This window comes from Melitaea cinxia, chromosome 21 (assembly GCF_905220565.1).
Source record: "Melitaea cinxia chromosome 21, ilMelCinx1.1, whole genome shotgun sequence".
Taxonomy (NCBI): Eukaryota; Metazoa; Arthropoda; class Insecta; order Lepidoptera; family Nymphalidae; genus Melitaea; species Melitaea cinxia.
Window position 1 is genome coordinate 6,290,906 of NC_059414.1, and position 24,977 is coordinate 6,315,882.

Genomic DNA, 24,977 nt, shown 5'->3' on the forward strand with positions numbered 1-24,977 from the left:
ATGATTAATAAATTGCCGTATAAAATGTTTTATATAATAAGGGATTACATGGTTTTATTATAACGCGCTAGGGCCATGAAAGAAATTCACAATCAAAATTTTTAACGGTTTAATTTTGTTTTGTTTGGTGTACAGGCATTTGCTTCTAATATTGACAGCTACCGTAATACCTGTATTTTAGGTAACGAATTATTGCTATATACGTTTAAACCTATTTTTAAGTAAACATACACATAATGGCACTCACGTAACAAATATTAGACCTACAATCCGGCTGGTAATCCTTACCAAACCTCTGAAGTAATCATTAATAAAAAACATTTTTCACATTTGACGTATTTTAATAATATTTAATGCTTCACAGGATGTCACTAGTACCACCCGGAGGAGATGATTCATCAAGCCCAAGACGTGCCGTCAGTCCGCTGCTGGAGTCCCGCAGACCACATTGCACACTGGCTTGCGACTACTGCGCTGCTATACTGGAGGACAAATTCCGACGTACGTATCTGTAGACCCTTATTCCACCTGATATATTTTTTATTTAATAAAATAGAATCCTAGTCTCTTAACTAGGATAGACCGTAACTTATAGGTCCAATATCGAAAAACTTTCTATAACGTAAGCAATTATACATACGCTTCAGCCTGCAGTATCCCACTGCTGGGCATAGGCCTCTTTTCCTATATAGGAAAAGGATTAGAGCTAAATCTACTACGCTGATCCAATGCAGATTGATGGATATATTCCCTACTATAAGTAACGATCGCTATCAGGTGTAGGTACATGATAACAACTAAGACCGACGGTTTAACGTGCTCTCCAGGTATACGGAGACCCACAAGGACTGCACGAACACCTAGACCGAGGCAAACATCTACATGGCCATCGACAATAATTTTTACTGTGTAAACGTACTATCAACGGATTAAGGAAAAATATAATTACAGCTTCACATACAGATAAGTAATGTAATGACGAAATTATAATTTCCAATCACTGTTCGACTTATCGCATTGAATTATAACATCGATTAATTAGTTATTATTTGTCATTTAAATTACTATTCAAATTTGTCCAATTTAAGCAATTCAAGTGATAGGCTGCATTAAATAAAAGGAGCCTTTAGTAACAAGTAGGTGTGGATAATATATCTTAGTATCCATATATAATAGCCATAATAGGTTTAAACTTAGTGTTACAGTAGCATAAACTGCATGGTGAACAAAGCTATGCTGCTGTCATATTGTTAATGCCAAAATATTTTACGTTATAGAGATTTTCTCTACGTTTTTTTTTACTGCAGAAATCTTGAAATGCACGTTGATAAGTTTACTACGAAACCTTTAATGGCAGAGAAATAAATAAATTGAAAATTGTGGCTGGAAAATTCCTATACATTGTTATAAAAGTTGAATGCAGCGAGCACTCACTCACTTCATACAACATGTTCGAACTCATTCGCCAGCTAATGTGTTTTATACGAAGTTTTCTTATTAATGTCGTATAGCGTTGCGACAATTTTTACACCACATGATTTATTATGAACAAATGTTACACTTGGATGTTTCTGTTTTGTTTATTTTAAAACTCATCTTAAACTCTTTATGATATTTACATATTATATAACAAACTTTAAATATTTATACACTGTTTTTGGTTTTACTACGGATTTGTCATTTCTCCTTTTAATAAATTTAAATTAGTTAATAATTTTACAGGATTTATCTTTACCATACTAAAGCAGATAATTATATATTTTTATCTGTTAAGCAAATGGGTGAAGATCAAGTCTAATTCGTATTTTAATATGTATTGTTTGTTTCCTAAATAATAATCAATAAATACATAGTAATATATCTAGACTATGTGCACTTATTACAATAGTGGTCTCAATGATATGTAAGATTTTGAAATAGCATCTATCTTTAGCTTAGAACGCGACGATGTCGAACATTTTGACTAGCCGAGCACGTGATTTTCAACTGCTTTAACCACGCATCCGACCTGAAGCTTTCAGTTTATTTAGACTCTAGCCAGGTTTATAAGGCATTCTATTCTATATATAACCACATATAACTGATAACGCAAAAAGTAATTGGATATTCAGCAGCTCAAAATTAGACTGCAAGTAAAAATACCCATGGAAACTCTAGAGACTTATAGAGGCACGTACGTTCTTCGATCAGGCGCAGGTGATATTCAGGTTTATTTGTCCTAGTTGTCTTTTATACCAGAGGATGGATAGCCCTATTTTAGTCCGCAGGGAATCGCACGGCTTTAAATATATATCGTTATATATTACTTATTGTAATAGGAAGATAGATTGGTTTGCGACCCTTATCAAATCTAATAAGAGCTGCGTGATGTAATATTTGGAATAAATATTTTTATTATTATAGCGTTATAGAATGACACAGCTGCTGTTTTAGAAATATTATTAAAATATTTAATTATTTCTCATACTATGTAAATAGATAAATATGAAGAAACATTGTTCGTTCCAAAAAACATAATTAATGTTTATACTCGTATATGCTTGAAGTGTTTAAATTAATATAATACCAGTTGTAACCCGCGGTTTCAATTGCGTTAAATAAGGACATTAATAATCTATGGCGTTTTGTTGTTTTATTTATATCGTTTTCGTTGGTTAATGGGCTATCCAAGATAAAAAGATTTTTTTTATTTGAATCAGTAGACCCTGAGATTAGTGTGTTTAAACAAACAAACTTTTCAGCTTTTAAATATTAGTAAGGATGACTAAAGAATTTTTTTAACCGACTTCCAAAAAAGGAGGAGGTTCTCAATTCGACTGTATTTTTTTTAATGTATGTTATACATTTGACCGTGTGGACCGATTTCGACAATTTTTTTTTTAAACGAAAGGTGGTGTGTGTCAATTGGTCCCATTTAAATTTCTAATAACTACTTTTCGAGTTATATCTAATAATGCGTTTTTACTTGACGCTTTTTTCATCGACCTACGTTGTATTATACCGCATAACTTTCTACTGGATGTACCGATTTTGATAATTCTTTTTTTGTTGGAAAGGAGATATCCCTAGTTTAGTACCATGATAAGGAAACCAGGATCTGATGATAGAATACGAGAGAAATCGAGGGAAACTCTTGAAAACCCTGCAATAATTTTTTACTGGGTGTACCGATTTTAATAATTTTTAATTTAATCGAAAGCTGATGTTTGTCATGTGGTCACATATAAATTTTATTGAGATCTGATAACTACTTTTTGAGTAATCTTTGATAACGCGTAGTTAATTGACTATTTTTTCGTCGATCTACGTTGTCACGTTACTCGTCGATGTAATTGAAGTCGGTTTTTTTTTCGTTTGCGAGCAAACACAATTATTTGAGTCACAATTAAGGTAATATTAAGGTATCCAAAACAAACCAGATACAAATACAATCAAAAAGACTGTACTGCAATTTTTAACTAGAAAATAAGAAGACTATTCCCTGTGATATTATTTATTCAGTTGTCATTCGTGTTTGTGTGTTTGCGTATCAGAGTGTTGGCGAGTTGGGGTATTAGCGTGTTGGTGAGTTGGCGAGTTCGCGTGTTGGGGTGTTGGCGTATTAGACTGTTGGCGTTTTGGTGAGTTGGCATGTTGGCGTGGTGGCGTGTTGGCGTATTAGCGAGTTGGCGTGTTGATGAGTTTTTGAGTTGGTGAGTTGGCGTGTTGGCGTGTTGGCGTGTTGGTGAGTTGGCGAGTTGGCGTGTTGGCGAGTTGGCGTGTTGGCAAGTTGGCGTGTTGGTGAGTTGGCGAGTTGGTGAGTTGGCGAGTTGGCGTGTTGGCGAGTTGGCGTGTTGGCGAGTTGGCGTGTTGGCGTGTTGGTGAGTTGGCGAGTTGGCGTGTTGGCGAGTTGGCGTATTAGCGAGTTGGCGTGTTGGTGAGTTTTTGAGTTGGTGAGATGGCGTATTGGCGTATTGGCGTGTTGGCAAGTTCGCGTGTTGGCGAGTTGGCGTGTTGGCGAGTTGGCGTGTTGGCGAGTTGGCGTGTTGGCGAGTTGGCGTGTTGGCGAGTTGGCGAGTTGGCGTGTTGGCGAGTTGGCGTGTTGGCGAGTTGGCGTGTTGGCGTGTTGGTGAGTTGGCGAGTTGGCGTGTTGGCGAGTTGGCGTGTTGGCGAGTTGGCGTGTTGGCGTGTTGGTGAGTTGGCGAGTTGGCGTGTTGGCGAGTTGGCGTGTTGGCGTGTTGGTGAGTTGGCGAGTTGGCGTGTTGGCGAGTTGGCGTATTAGCAGGTTGGCGTGTTGGTGAGTTTTTGAGTTGGTGAGATGGCGTATTGGCGTATTGGCGTGTTGGCAAGTTCGCGTGTTGGCGAGTTGGCGTGTTGGCGAGTTGGCGTGTTGGCGAGTTGGCGTGTTGGCGAGTTGGCGTGTTGGCGAGTTAGCGTGTTGGCGAGTTGGCGTGTTGGCGAGTTGGCGTGTTGGCGAGTTGGCGTGTTGGCGTGTTGGCATGTTGGCCTGTTGGCGTGTTAGCGTGTTGGCGTGTTGGCGTGTTGGTGAGTTGGCGAGTTGGTGTGTTGGCGTGTTGGCGAGTTGGCGTGTTGGCGTGTTGGCGTGTTGGCGTGTTGGTGAGTTGGCGAGTTGGCGTGTTGGCGAGTTGGCGTGTTGGCGAGTTGGCGTGTTGGCGAGTTGGCGTGTTGGCGAGTTGGCGTGTTGGCGTGTTGGTGAGTTGGCGAGTTGGCGTGTTGGCGAGTTGGCGTATTAGCGAGTTGGTGTGTTGGTGAGTTTTTGAGTTGGTGAGATGGCGTATTGGCGTATTGGCATGTTGGCCTGTTGGCGTGTTAGCGTGTTGGCGTGTTGGCGTGTTGGTGAGTTGGCGAGTTGGTGTGTTGGCGTGTTGGCGAGTTGGCGTGTTGGCGTGTTGGCGTGTTGGCGTGTTGGTGAGTTGGCGAGTTGGCGTGTTGGCGAGTTGGCGTGTTGGCGAGTTGGCGTGTTGGCGAGTTGGCGTGTTGGCGTGTTGGTGAGTTGACAAGTTGGCGTGTTGGCGTGTTGGCGTGTTGGTGAGTTGGCGTGTTGGTGTGTTGGCGAGTTGGCGTGTTGGCGAGTTGGCGTGTTGGCGTGTTGGTGAGTTGGCGAGTTGGCGTGTTGGCGAGTTGGCGTATTAGCGAGTTGGCGTGTTGGTGAGTTTTTGAGTTGGTGAGATGGCGTATTGGCGTATTGGCGTGTTGGCAAGTTCGCGTGTTGGCGAGTTGGCGAGTTGGCGTGTTGGCGAGTTGGCGAGTTGGCGTGTTGGCGAGTTGGCGTGTTGGCGTGTTGGTGAGTTGGCAAGTTGGCGTGTTGGCGTGTTGGCGTGTTGGCGTGTGGGCGTGTTGGCGTGTTGGTGAGTTGGCGAGTTGGTGTGTTGGCGAGTTGGCGTGTTGGCGAGTTGGCGTATTGGCGTGTTGGCGAGTTGGCGTATTAGCGAGTTGGCGTGTTGGTGAGTTTTTGAGTTGGTGAGATGGCGTATTGGCGTGTTGGCAAGTTCGCGTGTTGGCGAGTTGGCGAGTTGGCGAGTTGGCGTGTTGGCGAGTTGGCGAGTTGGCGTGTTGGCGAGTTGGCGTGTTGGCGTGTTGGTGAGTTGGCAAGTTGGCGTGTTGGCGTGTTGGCGTGTTGGCGTGTTGGTGAGTTGGCGAGTTGGTGTGTTGGCGAGTTGGCGTGTTGGCGAGTTGGCGTATTGGCGTGTTGGCGTGTTGGCGAGTTGGCGTGTTGGCGTGTTGGCGTGTTGATGAGTTGGCGAGTTGGCGTGTTGGCGAGTTGACGTGTTGGCGTGTTGGCGTGTTGGTGAGTTGGCGAGTTGGCGTGTTGGCGAGTTGGCGTGTTGGCGAGTTGGCGTGTTGGCGTGTTGGCGTGTTGGTGAGTTGGCGTGTTGGCGAGTTGGCGTATTAGCGAGTTGGCGTGTTGGTGAGTTTTTGAGTTGGTGAGATGGCGTATTGGCGTATTGGCGTGTTGGTGAGTTTTTGAGTTGGTGAAATGGCATATTGGCGTATTGGCGTGTTGGCAAGTTCGCGTGTTGGTGAGTTGGCGTATTGGCGTGTTGTCGTGTTGGCGAGTTGGCGTGATGGTGAGTTGGTGAACTGACGTATTGGCATGTTGGCGTGTTGGCGTGTTGGCGTGTTGGCGAGTTGGCGTGTTGGTGAGTATGCGAGTTGGCGTGTTTGCGAGATAGCGTGTAGGCGTTTTAGCGAGTTGGCGTGTTGGCGTGTTAGCGAGTTGGCGTGTTGGCGTATTGGCGTGTTGGCATGTTGGTGAGTTGGTGAGTTGGCGTGTTGGCATGTTGACGTATTGGCGTGTTGGCGTGTTGGCGTGTTGGGGTGTTGGCGAGTCGGCGTGTTGGCGTGTTGGCGTGTTCGCGTGTTGGTGAGTCGGTGAGTTGACATGTTGGCGGGTTGTCATGTTGGCGTTTTGGCGTGCGAGTGTTTGTGTGCTTATTGTTTTGTATATTTTTAGTAAATAATATAAAGCCTCAGTCTCTTCATAATTAATATCAGCTGTTATATAGCTTTAGTCTTGTTGTCCCATTCAAATTTTATCCCGATCTAATGACTGTAATTTTTGAGTAATAATCTAATGACTGTAATTTTTGACTAATGTTTGATAACTATTTTTAACCGACTTCCAAAAAAGGAGGAGGTTCTCAATTCGACTGTATTTTTTTTTAATGTATGTTACATCAGAACTTTTGACCGGGTAGACCGATTTCGACAAGTTTTATTTTAATCGAAAGGTGGTGTGTGTCAATTGGTCCCATTTAAATTTATTTGAGATCTAATAACTACTTTTCGAGTTATATCTAATAATGCGTTTTTACTTGACGCTTTTTTCATCGACCTACGTTGTATTATACCGCATAACTTTTTACTGGGTGTACCGATTTTGATAATTCTTTTTTTGTTGGAAAGAAGATATTCCTAGTTTAGTACCATGATAAGAAAACCAGGATCTGATGATGGGATCCCAGAGAAATCGAGGGAAACTCTCGAAAATTCGCAATAACTTTTTACTGGGTCTACCGATTTTGATAATTTTTAATTTAATCGAAAGCTGATGTTTATCATGTGACCACATTTAAATTTCATCGAGATCTTCACAGGAGTGTACAAGTTTTGGAGTAATCTTTGATAATGCGTATTTACTTACCTATTTTTTCGTCTACCTACGTTGTATCACTTGTCGATGTAATTGAAGTCGGTATTTTTTCTTTTGCCAGCAAACACAATTATAGGTAGTCTAGCATTTAACGAGTACAAATACTTGACATGACATTAGAGAGGCGCCTGAATTATTTAGCATATATTATACTGTCTATACTGTTTCAAAACGATAAGGGTGGGTTTGAATAAAGCGTGTTTAGATGGGTCAACGGTTTTATGAATATGTAACATTAGAAAGCTGAAAAGTCTGTTTGATTTTAGATTCAGTTATCTCAAGAATAAACAAACCTGTTTGATACCTTACTTTATATGTTTGTTATAACCTTTATTTCACAAGATATAGGAATAGAGCAGTAACCATAAAGGTTAGTTACTCTGACAAGCATCGAAATTAAGCCATCATATGTTTTATTTTACAAGCTTCTTCTCGCAGGGTCTTGTGTATGAGATCATACCATTTGAGCGCTTATCTTTGTGATATAAGAGCTTGTTTGGTTGGCTCATTTTATTTACGTGTGTTATGATAGGAAACAATACGAAATCATACGCCATTCATAATGACTAGTAAATAAAATTCAAAATATAAAATTCCCTATACTCTATACATCTTTACAAATAAATAAATTGGAGTGTCTGTTTGTAATATTAAAATAACCGCTTTTCACTAATTGCATATGGATATATACACGGTACATATACCAAAATAACATTTTTTACAATTTTTATCTGTCTGTCTGTCTGTTTGTTCCAGCTAATCTCTGAAACGGCTGGATCGATTTTGACACAACTTTCACTGGCAGATAGCTGATGTAATAAGGAGTAACTTAGGCTACTTTTATTTTAGAAATTTATTTATTTTATACCTCTGCGAACTGAATTATAACTTTTTTGTTTAATTCCACGCGGACGAATTCACGGGAACAGTTAGTACATATAAAGAAAATTGAAGTGTGTGTCTATGATTTCTAAACAACTGTGTCTTTTATGTGTCAATACAAAAACCAAATATCAATAAAATTTAATTCGAAAGCTTACTTTTATAAAGTAACATTTCATTTCTATGTAAAAAGTTTGTAAAATCTATGAATAATATTTACTTTCTTATGTTAATTCGTGCGACTCCAAACGTGACGAAGAATGATTTTCTAAAACTTTATCGCACATTTGCAAGTTTTGTTACAAATTCACTTAAAAAGTTTATTTAACTATTACTAAGAACCAAGTTGCATTTGTTTGGTAAATATTTGCAGTAAGTTTTATTACTTTTTCATTTCTTATAACACAGAGAGCATTTGTATGTCTGCAAAAGTAAAAAAAGTAATTACGACATTTAATTTTAATTTCTTTTCATAGAATGCAAAAAAAAACTATTCAGCAAAACTTAAGCGGTTTTAAAAAAATTAAGCGATATTAGAAGATTCTGTTTTCAACTAAGCAGTAATTATTGAATTGAAAGCAATTTAGGTTTTCGTATGTGAGCAACATTTCTCGACACGAAATTTAAATGATAATAAATTGTGCTCCGCGAGATCTGGATGTGGTTGTACCATATATTTCAATCCGCTTTGTAAGATAGATTAAAAACATGTTAAATTTAACTGTTTAAATGAGTTAATCGATTATAAAAAATAATTTAAAATGTTGTTTAAGTCACCATCAACACTTCAGCCAGTACAGTTCCCTGCTGAACAGAGGGCTCCACAAGTTTGCGTCGAAAATGGACTGAACTCGTGTGTTTTGTTTAAGTAAATTTGAATAATTATTTTAAAATATTCCGAAATATTCAAGAAGTAATTAAAATTTATACACAATAAATGTTTATAAATACAGATTCTTTAGACCACAATTGTTGAAAACAATGAAACATCAATTAAATTGAACAATACTAAGCACACTTACTTTTAAAACAATTGTTAATGTTGCTAGAATATTATTCGAGCTGTTTTTTTTTTTAAATTTTAACTTTATACTCATCAGTATATATATAGAGATAAATAATTATATATTATATAAAATGTATACGCATAGGTATGTATGTATTGTCTGTGTGCATGCATGTGTGAGTGTGTATAGTATACTTTTTTTTTATTTAAAAAAATCGGCGTATACATATAAAAAAAGCTGTAAAAATAGTACGCGCCCATAATGCTTAGGCTATACGCAAAAAACTTAATGATTTATATGCTCGTATTTTTAATAATATTGTAAATTTAGTTAAAAAAGGGTTTTTCAATCATACAACTGTAATATTTGTTAATATTCGATATGCTACGAGATTAGTCAAAATTTAATTACTTCTGTATTAAAATTTTTGAATAAATAACTAACATATACTTTCTCACAATGTTAGTATGTTATCAAAAATTTACCCTTTAGAATATTTTGAATATACACATGTATATGTTTCAACGTTGATTTTATCATTGCTTCAGTTTCAGTTATCAGTATCAGTTATTTGAATATTCTTAAATCTACATGCACATATAAAATATTATTTGCGCCTTTGATATGGTAAAATATATTACCATACAGAATTTCAATAAAACCCACCCAGAAAAGGTTTCACGTGTAACGCAAACAGTGATATTTCCATGTCTAAAGTGAAATTTATACTTGTGTATTATTTGTATTACTTTAAAAAAGAGTGCGGGGGATCAACCTCAAACCGTTCCAACCGTTCCTAAAGTGAATTTGTGTAGGATATTCTACTACATAAGGTTGTGTATTCGAATCTAATTCATACACGTATATACGTAAATGAAGAAATATTTGTTGCTGATATATATCTCATTGACTTTTCCCATTATGTCTTGAAGAACACGTGGTGACGTCATTCCCGATTGTTACCATAGATAAACACGAGACAATAATTTTACCCTTCAACATTCATCATCATTCAGCCGGTATCATATGCCCTGATGGACATAGGCCTCTTTCTCCACGTAGGGGAAGGATTGGAGCTTAAGCCACCACGCTGGTCCACTGCGGGTTGGCGGATATGTTCGCTACTATGAGTAACGATCGCTATCAGGTATTTATGATAACAACCGGGATCTGACTTAACGTACTCTCCGAAGCACGGTGGGGTAACCCACAAAGACAGGCATCCAAACCGGAAAACTGGGATTCGAACTCGCAAACCATCGGTGTTTTAGTCGACTACTCCTACAACTACATCAGAGTGGTCGTATTTCCAATTATTCGCCAATTTCCAATAAAGCGTCGTAACAATTTAAGCTTTAATTATTCCATTACATAGAAATGAATTTTCCCAGCAATAGAAAATTTACAGTAAAACTATGATGAAGCAGAATATGGTATTGAGTAACATTTTCGATTATTTCTCAAAGTGAAATATTGAATGCAGTTGATGAAATTATTTAAATAACACAGTGAACTAAGAAATGAATGAATAAGTGACTACTAAGAGAGAACGCTAGTCTTATAATGAGAGTTTTCAGGTAATGCTGACATGCGGAACCGAGGCACGTCTCCTTTGTCAGTATCCCCGCGTCAGTCTCTCACTGGTGAACCACCTTGGACCTTGCCAGATGATGATCGACCGGATTTCTCAGCGCTAAAGGAAAATATACACAGGATTAACAAGTAATTTTTAAAATATGTATTCTGGTAGTGATACACAAAAGGGTAAAAAAGGTTATAAAATAAATTATGGTCACTTGAAGTAAACTTTTTGGAAAAAAATGATTGTTTATTAAAATTTTTGGCTAGAAAAATAAACAAAATATTTGAAAATAATTAAAAGTTTAACACTTATTTACACTCTATCTGTACATTTTTTTTATTTTATATTTTTATTTTTTTTTATTTATTTTTTATTTTGCAGTAATGTATAGCGAATTTAATATGCATTCTATCTAATTTAATTTTAGGGATTGCGAGACATCTACACGATTGGACATGCTTTTAACACAAGTTGAACAGTATGCAAATAATTTGGAGGCTCTGGTAGAGGAACGGACGTCCGATTACTTGGAAGAAAAACGAAAATGTGAGGAATTATTGTACCAGTTGTTGCCTAAGTAAGTTTTAATATCTAACAAATTATTCTATTTCTAAGACATTTAAATAGTAAAATGGAATTCTACTTTATCATAAATTAAAATAAAAAAATTATGAAATATAAAAATAAAACTAGAGCCTCGAGACAATTCTTTACAAATGACAATTTGAACGAATAAAAATTATCTTTCTTTCTTTCTTGGTTTACCATCGTTGGATTTCAATTTTTCAAAGTTGTTTTCTAAATCTTTTTCTGTGCTGTTAAAATTACGCTTTATACAATTATATGTAATTATCAATTTATTTATTTTATACTAAGATTATAAAGCTGAAAAGTTTGTTTGTTTGTCTGAAGGCGCTTATCTCAGCAAGTACTGATACAAATTCAAAAACTATTTTAATGTTGGATAGTCAATTTACTGAGTAAGGCTATACATATTTCTAACTGCGGAGAACTGCGGGGCACAGTTTTTAACTTTATATGATTATACTACCTATATACATTATATTCATAAAATGCGTAGATACTTATGAGGAGGACATTTTTTAATAATAAAATTAAAAAGTGGGAAGAGTATTACAAACATCCCAATAGTAGTGAAATTTAAGAGCGACTACCATGTATAATAATTCTTCTAATACATCCATGTATAAAACTCCATTCGTTTATCTAAGACTTTGTCTTTGGGTGGCATAATTAATTTATATATTATATATAAAATATCGTAAAATCTGATTACAATTACATTTAAGCGGTTATGAAATTATCAGTGACAGTATTTCAAATTCAAAGACAAAAGTAAACGACTGCATCGTGTGTATTAAGGAATTACAGAATCTTGTAAAGAAAGTGCTTTAACTTTTCACTTTGACACTTGCAATTAAAGCGGCTATATCTCGATTTATATATCTGTGCTAATGGGATTAACGAATGATATTTCTCTCAGATCCGTGGCCTCACAGCTCATAATGGGTCAACCAGTTATGGCGGAGACGTACGACCAAGTGACAATCTACTTCAGCGATATAATCGGTTTTACGCAGCTATCTGCTGAATCCACACCACTCGAAGTTGTCGATTTGCTGAACGATTTATACACCAGTTTCGATTCTATAATTGAAAACTTTGATGTTTATAAGGTAGGACAATTTTGGTTAATTTCTCTGTTTCCTATTTATTTTGATAGCAACATAAAAATAAATATTGTGTTTGCTCGCAAACGAAAAAAAACCGACTTCAATTAGATCGACGAGTAATACAACGTAGATCGACGAAAAAATAGTCAAGTAACTACGCGTTATCAAAGATTACTCAAAAAGTAGTTATCAGATCTCAATAAAATTTATACGTGACCACATGGCAAACATCAGCTTTCGAATAAATTAAAAATTATCAAAATCGGTTCACCCAGTAAAAAGTTATTGCGGATTTTCAAGAGTTTCCCTCGATTTCTCTGGGATCCCATCATCAGATCCTAGTTTCCTTATCATGGTACTAAACTAGGGATATCTCCTTTCCAACAAAAAAAGAATTATCAAAATCAGTACATCCAGTAGAAAGTTATGCGGTATAATACAACGTAGGTCGACGAAAAAAGCGTCAAGTAAAAACGCATTATTAGATATAACTCGAAAAGTAGTTGTTAGATCTCAAATAAATTTAAATGGGACCAATTGGCACACACCACCTTTCGATTAAAAAAACATTTGTCGAAATCGGTCCACACGGTCAAAAGTTCTGATGTAACATGCATAAAAAAAAATACAGTCGAATTGAGAACCTCCTCCTTTTTTGGAAGTCGGTTAAAAAGTATATGGGAATATTGAGAGGTAATAATATAATATTAACTCGAAAAGCAAATTGTCTCAATCAATTTCAATGAAATAAAGATTGTTAAGCATATAATAAGTATTTGATTACATTTTAAAATATTGAAGAATGAAGAATATTGAAACTGCTTTTGTTGATAGGTAGAGACAATTGGTGACGCATATATGGTTGTATCTGGACTTCCGATGCGCAATGGCAATCGTCACGCTGCGGAGATTGCGCGTATGTCATTGGCGTTACTTCGAGCTGTTAGAGAGAAGACTGTTCCACATCGGCCTGGTGAAAAATTACTTTTGAGGATTGGCATGCATTCGGGTACCTAAGTTTTAAAATTTGCTTTTTTACTAAAAATATCCTGCGATGTGCTGCTGATAACAAATACTTACTTTTTATTCGGTAAAACTAATAGTCATTATGGTTATTGATAGAAGTTAACTTTCTTGTTTGTCTGAAACGGAATTGAGGTAAATACCTTTTTAAATTTTTACGAAAACAATAGCTATCTTAGAAAAAACTAAAAACAAAAACAAGGATAAAGTTCTTGGATCACTCACAAAATTTTAGTGTTAAAAAGTGATTTTTATTTGTTTTAATAGGTCCATGTGTAGCTGGTGTTGTGGGGTTAAAGATGCCCCGGTACTGTTTATTTGGTGATACTGTTAATACTGCTTCAAGAATGGAATCACACGGGGAAGCACTTAGGATTCATGTCAGCCCTAAAACAAAGGAAGTTCTTGATTTATATGATTGCTTTGAACTTGAATGTAGAGGAGAAATCACGATGAAGGTAATGCACTAGCAATAATTTATTTTAGGTTTGTTTTGAAAGGATTTTTAAATTATTATTATTGTAACGAACACATAATCACTAAAAATATTTTTTTAATTTAATGAGATTACTTTATTAATATATACATTTTTTTACCAGGGTAAAGGTAAAATGACAACATACTGGTTAATTGGTGAAAAAAACAGTTCCATTACGAACAATACATATGTACCAAAGAATTGTAGCGAAAACACTGTTACTAATAATCCCAGCATTACTTTTCAAGGCCCAGACAGTCCTGCATCCCACTCACTCACGCATAGTCAAAGTCCAGACAGAAATGGAACAAAAGATAACGCCAATAGAACATCAGATATATTAACAGAACGAGATCGTATAAAACATGAAATAGCGACGTTTGTTGCCAAAGATCTCATCAACAATATAGACAACGCTGTGCGAGAATTTAGATTGTCTCAAAGCGCTAACTTGGCTTCAGCGCCAAATTGTAGTAAGTCAATATGCAATGGTAATGACAAAGGCCTAATTACTCCCACATATGATAAGGAACTCGTAATTAATAAAGGAAAAGTTAGAGATGTTGTCAACAGACTTAATAATACAATAAATAATACGAATGATACTAAAAATACTAAGCAAAAAGCTGTAAAAAATGAAGACTGAAGTGACGAATGGAAATTAATTGACCTTAATCTCTTGTAACTTCTTGGAAGATTTAAAGTTTCTGTACTTTTATTTATTAGGTATTAAATGTTTCTACATGAATATAATTAAAATAGTTATTATATATCCTAGTGCAAAGCACCTAAACCACTTGATGTCTACTCATTAATTAATTAATAATATTTATAGAGTATTATTAAATGTAATATTGATAGATTGTAGTCTTAATTCTGTGGGTGACCAAATACCTACTCCGAATTTTAGTATAAGTAATATAATAATAAAATGTAGTGTAGATATTTAAAAAATACAAACCAATACAATAGAATAAGAAGTCGCAGAGGCGATCTATTGGAAAGCTGTAGTGAGATTTGTGTGAATATAAATTTAATCAGATTATTGATGTACTTTATATTAGACCCTGTAGTGTTTTTACTGACCTTTTATACTTCCGTATTTTTATTCAGTGTGTACTTGACCTGGAATTACATACAAATTAAATAATCCATCAAATCATCATTAATTGTAAGTACAATATGTAAAAAATAAGGTAAGTGTGTTTGTGTCGAAATAGTTTTTCTTTAATTCCGTCACGTATAAACTAATATATTAAAAATATTTATATAAATATTCAATGATCTCAGCTCAAAGCGATATTTTCTTAGTTGAATTTTTTTTATGTGTAATTTATATTGTATTTCATTGATCTATAATGCTAATGAAATTAGTCAATATAGACAAAGACATAGAATATATCGACGGGTGCAAAGTAAAAAAGTTAACTACAATTTTGAGATTTTTTTTATTGCAGTAACTAACTAAAAACTTTATATTTTACAACATGGCAAAATAAAAAATACAAATATCGCCTCATTTCTTGTACTTTGTCAAGTAAAAGAAGACAACTACTGCTGTTTTGTAAAATTACACGACGTACATGCATTCAACTACCGCCTGGCCGCTTTTACGCAGTCCGCACGGGGGGCGCACGTTCATTCCTATTGTGTCATCAGTCAGATGACATGTCCTTCGCAGGCCGGCAACAATGTTTGTTTGTTTTGGCTTTTTACGTATTAAGGTTTGTGTGAAAGTGTTATCATAATAATAAACCATTTGAATACATCACAATAGACACGGAAAGACGTTTTTGGAAATTTTTGGAAGTGGAAAAGTCATACTTTTGTACTTATTGAAACATCTTTATTAAATCCAGATTTATTAATTCCTATGTAGAAACGACCAAGTGGTAGTTAATTTAGTTGTCAAATTTTTAAGCACAATGTAGAGGCAGACAACTGCAATATCTCGTAAATTAAACACAATTAGAAGAAATAAATTATGTTTGTCTTTCTAAAAAATATAGCAGTGATGAAAATTTCAACAAATCTGGTTTGAAATTGACAAAATGGGAGCACTTTTTCCTATTTTACGCTCTCCTGAAAAGTAGCTGTTTTGTATATAACTCTTTTTACTTTGCACCCGTCGATATCTTTTTTCTCTTAATGTGTATTTTAGTAATACCCAGTCCTACACACCTGCAAACATCCGCTCTTGTAAGTCCTAAGGTTGGCTGGTAGAGAATGCTTTTAGCATTAAGCCCGTCTTTTGTACAATTCTTTAATGTATTGTGCAATAAACTATCAATAAATAAATAAAATAATAAATATATAATAAATAAAAATTGTATTTAATAACAGGCTGGAGAATGAACATTGGAAAGCATTTAAATATGATATGATACGTTAATTTATAAATATAGTATTTTATATATTATTTGTTTAAAAATACAATACAAATGGGCGAATACTTTATGTCCATCATTTTTATCCATTCATATCCATCATCCATCCATCTTTACTATCTCTTTTGAACCTCGTAGAGGTTGCTAACTGTCAAAAAACAGTTTTTTGTGCTTTGTTTATCAGCATGCTTTGCTTTTAAGTAAGCTCTAAGTCGAAAAATAAAGTGTCCAAATTACGTGTTTCTTACACCTTTATATTTAGATGTACGCTGTAGCTGTTAACTACTTTTTGTGTATAATAGGTAAAACCTATTTATTTTAAATCTCAGTTTAAAAGCTTCATCTGGAAAACTTTTTAAATTAATGTTAGGACTTTGTTTCACTTAATAGTTGGTGGTTGGTTTTATAAGAATATTTAGAAAATGTTTCCTGTGTTTAAATTGCATTTAAATTGTTTCCATTTCAGGAAATTTTGATTATATAGACATAGTATATTATTGTTATTGCAAGGAAATTACGTTTAAGTCTTGGTAGTCGTGTTTCAAATTTTTAGATTCTATTCGAAGTAGACTTAGGTGTTTAATTGTGATAATGTTATTGTTACAGTACAAGATTTTTATAAGAGCTGTGAAATAAATTTATCTGTATTTTAATTTCACGTTCCTTTTTTAGTTTGATTGTCGAAATTACGAATTAATTAATATTTGAAGGAAATAAATGTTTAACGTATAATACAGATTTTAATTTGTATACCCTATTGAAAATCGAGGCTTGACCTAAAATTATTTATGTTTTATGAATTATTAATTTCATAAAAGCTTCAAGTCCACAGTGTTTACTAGACGCGGTAAGCGGCTCTATCCATATTGAATTTCAATGTAATTAATGTTTTTTTAATGATAAAATGAACAAACAAACATTAAAGATAATTTTATCAAGCTTTATAAAATTGGTTAAGATAGTTTCATCAAATATTTTTGGACTTATTACTAATTTATATTTAATACTAGCTGTACCCTGCTCGCGTTGCTACGCTTTTTATTTTGGTCGTACCAACTCAGAAACCTTTGTGGGCTCATGCACAACGCTTTGCCGAAAAAAATAATTTTTGCCACAAAATCTATATTGACTCTTAAGAGACACAATATACTTACTCTATTTATAAAAATGTGATTAAAACTTTACAAATCGTAATGTACTGCTGATACCTAAAATGCAAATTAATTGATAACATGCTTCACTTGATTGAAGACGGTTTGAAAAAGCATTGATACCTCACAGCATAGAACATCGGTACGTAACTGAAAAATAATTACTTTAGTAATTAATTTGTTATGAAACGTGATTGTACTGTTAATAGCCTGTAAGTATTAACTCCATTGCTGATCATAACCGTAATAGCTTATGAAGGAGAAATATTAGAGTGCTTGGCGGACGGTTTTACTTTTGTGTTCGAGTCTCGAGCAACAGCCAGTGCTATGGCTACATCACTCAACATCATCACTTCAGCCTAATACAGTCCACTGCTGGACATAGGCCTCCACAAGTTCGCGCCAAAAATGGAGTAAACTCAAGTGTTTTGCCCATAGTCATTACGCTGGGCAGGCGGTTTGGTGACCGCAGGGCTGGCTTTGTCGCACTGAAGACGCTGCTGCCCGTCTTCGGCCTGTGTATTTCAAGGCCAGCAGTTTAAAGTGGTTATCCCGCCATCGGTCGGCTTTTTAAGTTCCAAGGTGTTAGTGGTGTTATCCCTTAGTCGCCTCTTACGAGACCCACGGGAAAGGAGGGGGTGGCTATATTCTTAATGCCGTAACCACACAGCAAACTATGACTACTGTGCCATTAAATTTTTAATTTTGTAACTTGATTTATATAGCTTTAATTTATCTTTGTTTTAGATTATATATCGTCGTATATGATAAAGGGATGTAGTGGGTACAGTTTTCAGTAGTATAAATAATCCAAAAAAGGGAAAATATAATGTGAGAGGAAAGTCTTGTTTCATTGTATAGAAATAGATTTCATCCCTTCAGTGAAATAAAATTGGCTTTGTGAGACTTTGAGGACCTAAATTTTTACGGTCTTTTCAAATAAAATCTATGAATTTCTTTTTTGTAAATATTTTTCTTTTTTATTTTGTAAATATTATTCCCTTTTTCGTGGTAATACTATGTTTTTTTTTTTCAATTATTCACAGTTAATACAGTTAATATATTATCGTGGATTTAACTTGTACCAAGAGAGCACAGATGAATTTGTCAATGTCATGATCGTTAATGTTAAAAGGTTTGTGCAAAGAAAATTCACAAAGAGTATACCACATAGCTTAACACAACTCAGAAACATATTTATACTTTGACGGGTGTCCTTAAATATTTTAACAGGTTTTTGGTTTCCATAAGATAAGGAGTAATGACGACAGCTTACAAATTACAAGCCGTGATATCGATTAATCTCGAAGAAGAGGCTTAAATTATTATAAAGCAATAATAAATTATTTCATAAATAAACAGAGGTATGAATTATTTTATTATCGGGAACGTTTGATAGCGTAGTTTTCCATAAAACGGCAGTAAACGGAATATTAGCGCGTAGTATGAGAATTGTGTGCTGAGTGGCTGTTAGGGACGGCGAGATGTCGTTATACTAAAATTGCTACCATTATTAACTCTGACTAATAATAAAGTTGATTGTTAAAGCTTTAAAGGTTAAATCTTACCACAATATTACGTTAAATTTTCTGACTTCTCGAATTATTTTCCCAATTTCGTAAAAGTTACATTTCTTAACCAAATAAGAACTAATTACAGCACCATATTTTATTAATTAATTAGTTTATTTAGGATAGTTATCAGATACTTTTTCTCTGTAGTCACTCAAATTATGCTTATCACTTTATAGGCAACCACAAATTTTTTTTGTTGTCCCAGAGAAAATCCCTAACGGATGCACGGACTTAAACTTCTGGGATGTTCTCACTCGCCTGGGGCGGGATCACAGGGATGCTAAGCTCTTCCGCGATCCCACCGGCGTTGTTCAATTAGGGCCCGTCACCATAAGCAACCACCGAGAGGCTCCCTTGACCACTCGAAGGTTACCTCCCTCATCGAGACCGTTAAATGCAGACGATAGATCCCCGGTCAACTTTCTTTCTGTTACGATTTCAAATGTACAATCTGGTAACAGACAGATGGACTAATCAACCACCATGTGTTAGGTAAAATTAACTTATCTAAAGCAGTTATAGCTACTTGCGCATTTGTGTCGGCTACACGCTTAATCGACATTTATTTTACTCCACAGACAAAAGTAAAGCTATGAACGACGTTGAAAAGAACATACTTCATTTTACGTCAAAAAAGATGTTAGATCATGTAGTTATTAGCGGGTTTAATCCCTTCAATACATGCGCGAAAGTGTCATTGAAAAAATTGCCTATACCAAGTCCGTTTATGTTTGGCGTTTATGTCAATAGCAATTTGGCTTTTAATAAACCGGTTAGTCTTCGATTATTTTCAAATGTAATTTTCTTAAATAATAAAAAAAAAGCAACGTAATAATTTATAAAGTCTCTAAATAATGAAATAAGAGTATATGACCAACTAAACTACAAAAACTCTCATTTCATTTGAACATTTGTGACAATCTCGCAAATAATATAAATGAAAAGTACACGTATTATAACTAATTTGCGACTAGCAATTAGTGTCAAAAAAGCGTACGGCCCACCTGATGGTAAGCGGTAGCTCGCAGAAGTCTGCACAACAAAAAGCATTCCGAGCGCGTTGCCGACCTTTACCCCTGATCCTTGCCCGAGCATTAACCACCTTATTCACCACAGAAGTACAACATTGCTTGAGAGCAATATTATTTAGTTTTGATCTTCTGTAAGGTTGAGACACTTCTCCAGATGGCCGGCATCAGACTTTGAGTAAGGCATTTTCTGCTGTGCTCTACCTCGTTGAGAACTTAAATACACAAATTTGACCGTCAAAAATTTTTACGTTGAAAGGATGGACTACTTTGATAGTATTTAACACAACTGTCTATTGATACTTATTGGTAATCAATACTTTCTTTAATGAAAAAATATTTGTACGTCAGTCATTTGCCGAGGAATGATATATAATATAAGATAAATATTTGCACGTCAGTCATTTCTCGAGGTATTGAGCGAAGTAGAACAACAACATCGCCAATTATTCTGATAATTATCGTATAGTATGAAAATTCAATACAAATGAAACCATACAGGAAATCTAATTATAAATATGTAGAGCTGCGAATATAATATAAATATATAACTTTTACAACTTAATAACGAAATAACTAAAGCGTCTTGTAAATTTACTACTGTCATGATACAAGCAGAAAAGTAACTGGTAGCGTCGTTCTATTGCAATATTATAAAATGTCCTCTTTACTACAAAAATTAAAAATATTCACAAATTTGCAAATATAAGCACCTACTCGGAAACGTATAATTACAGAAATATATGTAAAAATGCAGTTTCAATACGTGATTAAATCTTCGACCTTTTGCATTAATGAAAACTTCGTCGCCATTATAATATAATAGTTTTCTGGATCGTAACAAGAATGCTAAAAAAAGATGTAGATATAGAATTAAACCCAGACCCGTAAAATCTTTGTTCGGCCATTTCGTCTTCCGTCAACATTCGTCAGTTTATTTCTTGACTGCATTTCGTCGAGACGACGAAAGAGCACTTCTTTCATGTTACAACACCTATTCCTTCGTTATTATTGCAGGAGACACTCATGCGTTGTTTACAACGTTAGTGCTTTCCAATACGATTAACATAATGCTATAAAAAACTTCGTATTTTGTTGTTTTCGTTAGTGCCTAAAACTAAACAAGTGATATCATCGACGAAAATAATATAATTGTGTTCAGCAATAAAAAATAATGTTATTGTTTTTCTATCGATAGTACTAGAAAAACAGTAATAAATTTTTAGTGCAGTTAATCAAATTTTGATCAAGTAATTTTAAGAACTACCTGTAAAAATTATCAAGCTGCAAATATATGATTTGTGGAAAGGTAACAAAAATATTTAAAATTAAAAATTAAAATAAAAATCATCAAAATTTGTACACCCAGTAAAAAGTTATGCGGTATAATACAAGATAGGTCGACGAAAGAATAATGAAGTAAAAACGCATTATTAGAGATAACTCGAAAAGTAGTTGTTAGATTTCAAACAAATTTAAATGGGACCAAATGAGACGCACTACCTTTCGATCAAATTTCTTTATCGAAATCTTTCCACCCAGTGAAAAGTTCTGAAGTAACATACATAAAAAAATATACAATCGAATTGCGATTTCCTCCTTTTTTGGAAGTGGGTTAAAAAGGTTGACTTGGTCGTCAGATTTGATACGGGTTGGAACTCATAGTCCAATCGTTGTAAAGAATACTATTATATAATTATTTTAGTTTATAGAATTTGTAGCATATTGTAACCATATTTTATTTTGTACTTAAATATTACGTATCGTTAAATTGTGAAGTTTAATATTTACATATGAAGTTAAGAAAATTTTATCCAAATTTTGTTTAACAGATGGTTCAATTCAACCTCACTTCAGCCTATCGCAGTCCACTGCTGGACATAGGCCTCCCCAAGTTCGCGCCACATATCCCGGTCTTCCGCAATCCTCATCCAGCCTACACCGGCAATCTTACGTAGATCGTCGGTCCAACGGGCCGGAGGACGTCCCACACTGCGTTTGCCAAGACGCGGTCTCCACTCTAGGACCCGTCTACTCCAACGGCCATCGGTCCTGCGACACCGATGACCAGCCCACTGCCACTTCAACTTGCTAATTCTGTGGAATTGTGGACACAGACCAAGGGACTGGTCCACAAGTTTAAAGTCGCTCAACGTGCAATGGAACGGGCTATGCTTGGGGTCTCTCTCAAAGACAGGATTAGAAATGAGACTATCCGCGAGAGAACGAAAGTAACCGACATAGCCCACAGAATTAGCAATTCAACCTGTAACATCCCAATGCTGAGCATAGACCGCTTTCTGCACGTTGAAGAAAGATCGGAGCGTAATCCACTACGCACGCAACAGATGGTTAAAGACATTTTATTTAACTGTATAGTAATAAATATAATCCGAAACAATATTCCCAAGAAGAAATATTTCCTTTATTAATTCATTATTAAGTTAATAATATCACAAGATACATTTATCCGATTTATCTATTTACTTTCACTGTTCATGTTCAATCCAATTTATGTCAATGAGTCACCGTAAACTATTGTTCCCAATAGTTACGTGCAAAGGGTCTTTGATCGGAGATCAAGATAAAGCGAACGTCTGCGTAACAGTCACAGAACTGTCGATTTTGATATCTTTGAACTTTCTTTTGTATGAAACTTCTCGGCAATTGCCCTTTTGAGGGTCATCGTTATCATTAAGACATAGAAGAATAGAATAAATATACTTTCGCTAGTTTACAAAAAAAGATAATACGTTTGTACGCTAAAAGTACAAATTAAGCAAATAATTTGTGCATCTGAGGAAATGTTGCGATTCTCAATTTACGATCACATTCACACAACACGGCGATCAGCCCAGCGTAAATAGTAAAGTGAGCGCTAAACAATGTGACAAATAGGTCATAATTGAGACCGCAGTGATTGTGATGCAAATATTGTGAACGAATAAAGCTTAGTTCCTACATTTGGGAAACGGATCGTTAACCCATAAACTATTAAATACTAGCTGCCTGGATAGACTTCGTTCTGTCGCAATTTAATAGTAATTTTTTTATGTTTTTATTGAGTATTAAAACCTTCTATGGGAATTAAGGAACACACAAAAATTTAACTAACCAAAATGGTCGAGCCATTCTCAAGTTATGTGCTTAGCAACATTGATTTTTATTTATATGGATATAACAAAACAAATTGTTTAATATAAGAACTATAATATGAATATGAAATATTCAAGAACTAGCGACAATAATTATGAAGTTTGAACTCAACACACAAGACGAGTATTTCAAAGACATTTCTTTCTTCGTTTCACGCAAAAAATATTCCATTATATTCGTGTCAAGATCAATCTTGTTATTAATATTGTCAGATATTGCTGTTCTGTTTGTGACATGTTTTTCCATATTCTCTCCTATTTTGAACCTCAACATTTCTAATTTTAAATAAAAATTTTATTTCATTAACATAATCTTGTTTATCGTAATATATTACATTAAATATGATTGCTAGAGTTTTAAAAATAATATAATTAAAAGGTTAAACAATAATAGTCAGAAGAAGAAGACTTGTACGGTACCCACTTATATTTCTTAAGGAGTAAGTAAGTACTTTGACTATAAACTTTGCTATTAACCTCACTTCGTCAGATAAATTGCTCTAGTTGTTTTTCAGTTGTTTTCTTGAATAACGCTCAGATTCACGACGCTTCAGTGAAAACTAATTTTAGATTATTGGAATAATTTTAGACTTCCTTGGAGTTTTTTTACCTCATTAATTTTTAAGTTTGCTGGCACCTCTGTACTAAAGTTGATTTTTTTTCTATATATTTATATCCAAATTGTTCTTACATAATATTTTGTAGGTAATGTAATTTTGTTATAAATTTCTTTTGTAAATTATCATTCGTAAGGTCAAGGGTTGAGTTGAATATAGAGAAAATATTTCGAAATTGTATAAATATAGTATTCCCAAATTGAAGATAAAATAATATAGAAACCTAAAAATGTCAAAAGAAATAAATGTAAGGGCTAAGAGGAAGGATTGTAATGTATCACAAGATTGTCTTACAAAATAAGAAATGGGACTGAGCTGTAAGTATTTGTTATGTCTAATCTTAACAATCTTACAAACATTCTGTAAGCTGTAAAAATAGAATAAAAGCCCTCACACTAAAGGCCCTAGTAAGATGTAAATTCTACTTTGAGGACCAGAACAAAAAACAAATGTAATGTCGACTTGAAATGATATTTTATTATGTTAGCACTACTTTAAATCCTAATATATCAATCTGCTTATTTGGGAGGAATATAAAAGTTCAAAATTTGTCAACCAATCTGAAAAATATTGTTCAACGTGTAACGGCGAGGGTCACTTGGCAATACTTCCTCGATAAAAATATCAATGAAAATAATACTAAATTCACTTTATCTTTAATTCATGAGTTTGATATTTAAGGTTTAAGCTTCTTTTTGTTTGTTGAGTGATGAAAATAAAAAAAAGAAAATTACAACAATAACACAACTCATTGAATTAAAGTTATTTAGTCTTTTCATTTATTACCTAACATGAATAATTCTTTCGAAAGCGGTCATGGTCATGAATAAAGTGTAAATCTAGAAGTAGCTAAGAACCTTCTTTGAACTGATATTTATATAGGAACTATGATGTGTTGGAATAAAGAGGCGACGTATACATATTTAAGTGACGCAAATACACTATGGCTCGATTACTACCTATTAGCGATTATTGTTTAAGAAACGTAGGAAAGGAACGTATCTTGGAAAACGTTCCACTAATATATGTCTAGCTTTGCTGTACATAAAACATAAATTTATCAAGTAAGACCCAGGAAAACCTTTAAATGTTTAAAGTAACCGTTGTTGATTAAGACAATTATACTCAATTTTTAAACTGTGATATTTCTAAATACTTTAAAGAGTTGATTTTAATAGATAATCTATATATATAAAAATTTCGTGTTACGATGTATGTTCCAGATAAACTCCGAAACTACTAAACC

At 34.6% G+C, this 24,977-nt stretch overlaps 1 protein-coding gene and 1 long non-coding RNA gene across 2 annotated transcripts; one reads left to right on the forward strand and one right to left on the reverse strand.

The window, feature by feature from the left end:
* The first annotated feature begins 365 nt into the window (after positions 1–365).
* LOC123664138 (atrial natriuretic peptide receptor 2-like) lies at positions 366–14,465 on the forward strand. Its single transcript, XM_045598742.1, has 7 exons — positions 366–501; positions 10,620–10,764; positions 11,052–11,201; positions 12,129–12,321; positions 13,153–13,327; positions 13,609–13,799; positions 13,941–14,465. Exons 1-7 carry the CDS (start codon positions 366–368, stop codon positions 14,463–14,465), a joined length of 1,515 nt encoding a protein of 504 aa, XP_045454698.1.
* On the reverse strand, positions 10,682–13,589 carry LOC123664139. Its single transcript, XR_006744781.1, has 3 exons — positions 13,567–13,589; positions 13,399–13,484; positions 10,682–10,735 (listed from the first exon to the last, which is right to left on the reverse strand). It is a non-coding gene; the product is annotated as an uncharacterized LOC123664139 (long non-coding RNA).
* Positions 14,466–24,977: the final 10,512 nt, after the last annotated feature.

Excerpts from the sequence above, each read along its gene's own strand:
- LOC123664138 (XM_045598742.1), top strand. The coding sequence starts at position 366 with ATGTCACTAGTACCACCCGGAGGAGATGATTCATCAAGCCCAAGACGT. Across the intron at positions 11,202-12,128 it reads TTGTACCAGTTGTTGCCTAA|ATCCGTGGCCTCACAGCTCA; the intron begins GTAAGTTTTAAT and ends TATTTCTCTCAG. Across the intron at positions 13,800-13,940 it reads GAGGAGAAATCACGATGAAG|GGTAAAGGTAAAATGACAAC; the intron begins GTAATGCACTAG and ends TTTTTTTACCAG.